The 7,039-nt window shown below is 34.6% G+C and overlaps 1 protein-coding gene across 1 annotated transcript in view; it reads left to right on the forward strand.

Moving 5' to 3' along the window:
* Positions 1–6,643, forward strand: part of LOC129745568 (adenylate cyclase type 10-like) — a 43,336-nt gene extending 36,693 nt beyond the window's left edge. Inside the window, exons 17-22 of the mRNA XM_055738711.1 lie at positions 4,722–4,882; positions 4,957–5,234; positions 5,295–5,433; positions 5,490–6,113; positions 6,172–6,310; positions 6,373–6,643. Coding sequence (XP_055594686.1) covers positions 4,722–4,882; positions 4,957–5,234; positions 5,295–5,433; positions 5,490–6,113; positions 6,172–6,310; positions 6,373–6,588 — 1,557 coding nt within the window. The 3' untranslated portion in view covers positions 6,589–6,643. The remainder of the gene's footprint in view (positions 1–4,721; positions 4,883–4,956; positions 5,235–5,294; positions 5,434–5,489; positions 6,114–6,171; positions 6,311–6,372) is intronic.
* Positions 6,644–7,039: the final 396 nt, after the last annotated feature.

Below are 7,039 nucleotides of genomic sequence, written 5' to 3' on the forward strand. Positions count from 1 at the left end.
CACTCGCCATTCTATATCCCAGGATCTTACTGGACCAAATTTAATAAATCTATATATATAAAAATGAATGTTTGTCTGTCTGTCTGTTCCCTATAGACTCGGAAACTACTGAACCGATCATCGTGAAATTTGGCATCATAGGGTTTTTGGGGCCGGAGATGGTTTCTATAATAGTTACAAACCGCTCCGACTTAAGGGAGAGGGGGCTTCCATACAAAATTTGTAGTTTTTCGCAACAAATTAAAGTCATGACATCCATTTTCTCGACATTTTTTTTTCCTTTGGGCGGTTTGTATTTCGTCTCCATGGTCGAGGCGTCGCGAGGATGGTAACCATGACATAGCATACTGATCAGTGGGAATATTTAGGCGCGTATTTCTCAACCAAGCAAATTTTCAATGCACGTGGTGGCGATATGAAGCCTTGATGTGATTTTTTTCTACTTGATTACTAGCTCATTTGTACAGCACATGGTTGTGAATGACGGCTAGATGTGATCCAGATTGACATTTTGCCGAATAAAACATATACATTTTTTTGCCAAAATCTGAAATTGAAAAGTCATGGCATCCATTTTTAGAGATTTTCTTTTCTTTGAGGGGTTTGTTTTTCGTCTCTATGGTCAAGTAAACGTCGTCGCAAGTGGATAGTACCTAACAAAAACAAACTGTTCATTGATCACTGGAAAAAATTAACAATTAAACGTCTGTTTCTCAACCAAGTACCTATATTTTTTATGGACGTGGGGGCGAAAAGCAACCTAGATGTGTTTTTTCTTGCTTAATTGTACACAGCATGTGGAAATAAATGACGCCTAGATGTGACACGGATTGGTATTTTATCAATCGAATCATAACCAATTGAAAGATTTGCAAAAATACTTTCATATTTAGTTCGTGTTAATGTAGGTAGCATTGGCTATCTAAAAATATAAATTTAGTTCTGATGCTAATGAAATAATGGTATAGCGGACAATTAAAAAAAACAGAAAGAAGAGAATTTACATACAATTTTTTAACCCATATTTTGGCGCGTATTTCTTAACCAAGCATATTTTCAATGCAAGGGGTGGCGGCAAGGTTATTTTTGAATCATATTGATAACAGAAAAATGAATAAGATGTTTTCTACAGAGGTAGATCGGAAACATTTTGTTGAACATGTAAAAATGTACTTAACTGAAGTTTTATTAAGTGCCATTTAAATTTAAAGAAGATCAAAAAATCCGATCCGACACATGAACTATTTAAGAGCCTTTTCTTTAAATTAGATAAGATAGGACTGACGTATGCATAAGTGAAAGGTATCGGTGAAATAAACTGATTTTTATTGACCAAAAATTAGGGAATTCATTTTTCGAAAGAATTGTCATTCACGGAACACTAGAGCATGTTCAAACGTGCAATTTTTCTCGAATTTAGAAATGAAAATGGGAGCTTTTTATTTTAAATAATTCTGAAAAAACATCGTACTTTTTGCTTACATACCAATTCAAGTACGTACTTAACATGGAAAGTGTTTTTGTGTTACATGGCTGCATAAAAGAGACTTTTGATCCGCTTCTTTTTTGAAAAGTGAGACTTTAGACTCAACTGGAAGCAAAATGTTTATGGGAAATTTTTATTATACTCTTGAAGTCGTAAAAACAATATTCCCTCCTTTTAACTTACACGGTGGGGCAAGGGCAAACTTCGAACTTTCATGAAATGCATCTTCAAAATGATTCAATATGTTGGAAAAGCCAGGGGGGGTATTCCGAATGTTGAAACTGAAGCGGATATTTAAAATTTTTAAATGTCTTTGTAAATGAAGGTCATTTGCTTTGAACAGCATTCGTTAAAAGTGGGGTAATAAACATAAATTGATACTGTAGACATACTGCTGATATATCAATGAAATTTGATAAAACAAACAAACAGAAATACGTATTAAATCCATTTTAAACCATTAATTTGACGCATCTGAAAATAAGCTTTGCGTATACACTTGCCCCAATATAAGTCCTCAAATGTTAACTTAGAAATTTGTTTTTGACAACGTTTTTGAATATTTGACTTTCAAAGAGAAAATAAAAAACGCTGAGAATTTATTTAGTGATTCAACTGATATATTTTTTAAATATTTATATTTTTTGCTTTAATAAATTTATAAAAAAAAAAGAACTTTTCACTGTATAAAATCGATTATTTTCATACCATGTCAAGTGCTGGTATGAAAACTTCAAGCTGTAATGTCTCATGTCCAGGAGTTTAGCTTCTGGCGAAACATTTTTTTAACATAACTTTGGCAAAACAAAATTGGCATATTCAAACTGCTTCGAAGGCCGAGGATGGTGAAAAAAGCTGTTTGAAAATGATTATTAAAAACCCTTTTCATTGTTTTTTTTTTCAAATTTCTATAGCTTATTGCTTCAACTTCAAGAAATATACCATCTAAAGCCAATCAGGAGCTGGCTGTTCTCATAATATAGAATATTAGGAATATACTCAAAAAACTGTCCCGATTCACGCTTTTGATTGGTTTTCAAAATTCTATCTCCTTAAAGTACAATATGCAATAAATTCCATTATGCGAATCTTTTTCTTTCAATTAGAAATTTATGTAAACTCAAGCCGGGTAGATCAGCCTACCTTCTTCAAGCAGTGAAAAACAAATTTAGAGATCAAGTTTTAGTAAATAATATATACCATCTTTGAATCGCATTTTGGAACTCCAGCTGCAGCTCTCATTTCAAAATTGTTGGTTCTGAACTATGATGAGGTTTGATTTAAAAAAATGCTTATAAAAATTAAAATTTGAATAAATTTTTACAAATTTCATTTATTTTTGAAGGGTGTAGCAAAGCCCACCGGGTAAGCTAGTTTCATAATAAAATTAGGTTCGCAATGTACTTAAGTTTTGAATTTTTGAGAAATTGTTTTTTTTTTTTTTTTTCTAAAAATGAGATTCGGATTTAGAAAAAAAGCTATGCCAGCTCTTTTCAGTCTTTGAAAAAAAAATTTGAACACAATTCTATCAAAACTGAATAAAACTTCAAGGGTGGAAAAAATTTATAAAACAGAAATTTTGAAAAAAAGCTAAATCCGCATTTAAACGAGTCTTAATTTTGTTTAAAAAAAAAGTGATAAGATCTTGCTTTTTGTTGATTTTTAATTTTACTAAAAATAAAATTTACCATTTTTTAACAAAAGGTTTGCTGCTGGAGCTTTAATTCATCACCGCGTGAAACTTCACATTATTATAAACCTTAAATCTCTGTGGTAAACAGTAAAATATATGAAAAACCATGATAAATTTAATAGGTGAATAAGTCCACAAAAAAGAAGATCAAAAAGATAAATTTTCCTGTGTGTTTGGACAACGTGCTGGTATTCAGAGCATTAGAATTATAGCAAAGAATAATTGTTTATGAGTTACATTCGGAGAGCAAAGATCCTAAATATATTTTCTTGCTGTCTTATTTTTAAACTTAGTTACTTTTTTCAATCTTTATTTGTTCGAATACATGTTTTTAAATTTAGTACAAAATGGAAATCTTTTGGTTGAAGATTTTCTCTTTCAGTTTGGCGAGGAAAACTTCTGCAGTAATAATTTTTTGAGAAAATAGAGCTACTAATGTGAAATTTCGTACAGGTGTAAAAAAAATATTTAGTATAAATATTTTTCAAAACAGTTGATCATATAGAACTGACAAGCCTTGCAAAATATGACTATTCACTGATCCAAGAAGATTTTAATGGGTGTTTTTGTGATACAACCATCTTTAAAAAAAACTAGAATTTTCTGTATATGTATAGGTTTCGATTTCATGATGTCTCGCACGTACGTGAAAAGCCTAACCCACGACATTTAGGTGAAAACTTGATGTTTGCTGCGCAGGACATTTAAAACGGATGTAAATCTATCGAGTAGCCTAACTCGCCTAAAATTTCACACGTATGGAGAGGTCCTATCAAATAAAAATGATCTGCAACGACATAAAGAAACGAAAGAAAAAGAAACCAACAAAAACGTAAAAGATGCAACAAAAAATTGAACTACCGAAAAAAAAGATACAAAAAATCAATACAAAAGAACACTAAATAGCTATTTTTGGCGTTGCTTTACCTCTAAATTTTGATTACATTTGTTTATTTTAAAAGTTTTATACATGAATTGAATTGAGTTTTTATAAAACAACCCATTTTCTTATTACTGCTTATTATTTTCATTATTTGGTGATGAATTGAGATTTTCTGACACCATATAAATCATATTGGACAAGTCTCGGGGTAAATATGAACAGCGTTCGGGGTAATTATGAACAGGGTTTGGGGTAATTATGAACATAATTTTTTAAGTAAAAAATCACCATACACTGCTTACTATGGGTAAATGTAACGTATAAATACTTTTACATTTCAAAAATTTTAGACCAAGTCCGTAATCCGTGTTCATAATTACCCCCTAGACAGGGGGGTAAATATGAACAGACGGGGTAATTATGAACAGACGTCTCAAGGACGTGGGTTGTGACCAGAAAAAAAAAGTTGATCTACAGAATGATGAAGAGCACGGAAACATTCATTTTTGGCAGGTATTCAGAATTTATGATAAGAAATAAACATATGGTGGCTGTGAGTGTGCCAAATGAAGAAATTTTGTTCATAATTACCCCACCTAGCCCTATATAAAGATTGCCAAGATGTACCTAAGAATTAATGTTCTATTTTCTCATTACAGGACATCGATCGCTTCGAAAACATATCATTGATGACATATTTGAAAGGTCGGCTCTATACGCTGTTGGCCCTTTGTAGATTCGAACTGAAACAGTTCACACTGGCAACCGAGTACTTCTACACATCTGCTGAAATTCTTGGTGTGAAGTTTCCCAAATCAAAGTATGTACAATCAGTAATAAGATTTTTCTTTTTGTAAATGTGCTTATCCACCCCTGTTCTGCTTGCATTGACAGTAAACTTGCCAAGATTCAGTACGACATCCTGTTCTACAAAGTCAAGGCAATACTTCAACGCAATGAACTGAAACCTTCTACCCAATCCCGGCCGATTTGGTATGCTCTGATCTGTTCGCAGCTGTCGACCTGTTTCGGAGGCATGTTCGGGCTTTTTCGCAAACTAAGCAAATGGAAACTCGCTCAACTGGCGGCCATCTGGAGCCTGAAGCACGCTCTGAAATATCGACGCAATGGAGGAGTGCTAGTGGATGCCTTCGCAGCTTTGTTCCAGATTGGTGAGTTTGATTTTAGGAGTAAGTTTTCGTTAAATTAATACTAACTGTAAATTGCTTAAGCATTTCACATGGGATTTTCCGAGAGTATTGCTTGGATGCAAGAGCGATCCCTGCAGATAATAGCATCCAATGTTTATGAAGTCAATGTCGATTATATGAAATCCATTATTAGGTATTACACGGCTCTGTTGATGTGTCAGTAAGTGTTTTTAAAAGGTGGCTTGAAAACAGTTCACTCACGCCTAGTATTTGCAGAACTATTCGAAGCACGAAAACACTATCGATAGAATTAGGTAAAGTTGTGCTGGAAATTACTGATACACTGCAATACAAATCCGGAGAGTGGCACATAATTCCTATACTGGCTGAACTTCTGTTGTCCCACAAACGAATACCGGAAGCTGTGGAAATGCTGAAACATTTTGAGGAACGCACTTCCAAATATCAGGATGATGCCGGCAAAGCCTGGTACTATGCAATTGCTATGGACATTATGTTGGACACGAGTTGTTGTATCGAATCTTACAAATCTTGCGAAAGTTTTGTGCTAGAAAACTGCGAAGCCCTCGGTTATCAGAAAGATGCCTACGCAGTTAATCGCCTGTATGCCGATCTTTGGCTTTGGTGTGTAAGAAATGGTGCTTGGGAAACGGCAGACACGTGGATGAATAAACTGCAGGCAGTTTTCGTCCTCACACCTCACGATTCGATGATCAATGTACATACCTCTGTTCGCTTAATGGAGGGTTTGAATCTTTGCCTGGTTAATAAAATCGAATCTCGTAGCGTAATAGCTATTGCTAAATTGAAGACTGCGATTCTCAAAATAAGCGAAAATATAGAAAATGCCTTGCAAATCAGTAAGTGCCACGAAGCAAAGTAAGTAGAGAAACAGGTATCCCAATATAATTTAATAACCCTCTAATTTTCCACCCAGGTATCGTTTTCAGAAAATGTTTTACAAGCATATTACACACGCCAAACCGAAAAATCTTGAAACGATGGAAAAGATCAGTAAATATGCCGTTAGTCGAAATGATTTGCTGTGCGGAGAAAAAGTGCTTCACAATGTTATGGTAAACTTGTTAACTTTCTGCGACTTTCGATGAAAAATTAAAACTCTTTACCACCAACCTAGCACTGGCGTTGCGAGCTATCGCCGATGATTGATTCGTTCTGGGCCGATCACTGTTCTGGCGGATCCAACGTTGAAGAAGTTCAGGACAGTGGAATCGTGAGGACACAAACGACGGGGCTGCCGGAAAATTTACCATACGATTATACCTGCTTCACGATGAATGATCAACGAGTGTACCCGTTTTCGTTGCCTCTGCCGAAGGCCCGATATTTCTGATAGAATTTGTCGCCGTTTTGTTTTAAAACAGTTAAAATCAATGTTACAGTTTCAACAATTTCCGAAGAAGTTTGTAGCTAGTCAATAAAATTGGTTTTTCCAATGTTTCGAATATCAATTTGCCTTCAATCCAATTTCATTGAAACTCAAGGGACTCAAGGGCCTCAAGGGATCACCTTGACGTACAGACCTTTGGATAGGGAAAGAATAATTAAGATTACCATTAATGAGAATATTAGAGCCAGTCGAAGACATTATTTTTTCAAGCAAGGTCACCAAACCAGAGTTCAAACGCATGCTTCTTAACCCTTTCCTTCCCATGGTAGCACAGGTGATCCACAACTTCGCATAGCTCGCATTTGAACTGGGCGCTTTGGATCAACACCATTTTCTCATCGAATGTGCAGGTATGAATGAAGAATCATTGCACAAAATTTGAAGAAAATCGATT

The sequence above is a fragment of the Uranotaenia lowii genome, chromosome 2, assembly GCF_029784155.1.
Source record: "Uranotaenia lowii strain MFRU-FL chromosome 2, ASM2978415v1, whole genome shotgun sequence".
In the NCBI taxonomy this organism is placed as follows: domain Eukaryota; kingdom Metazoa; phylum Arthropoda; class Insecta; order Diptera; family Culicidae; genus Uranotaenia; species Uranotaenia lowii.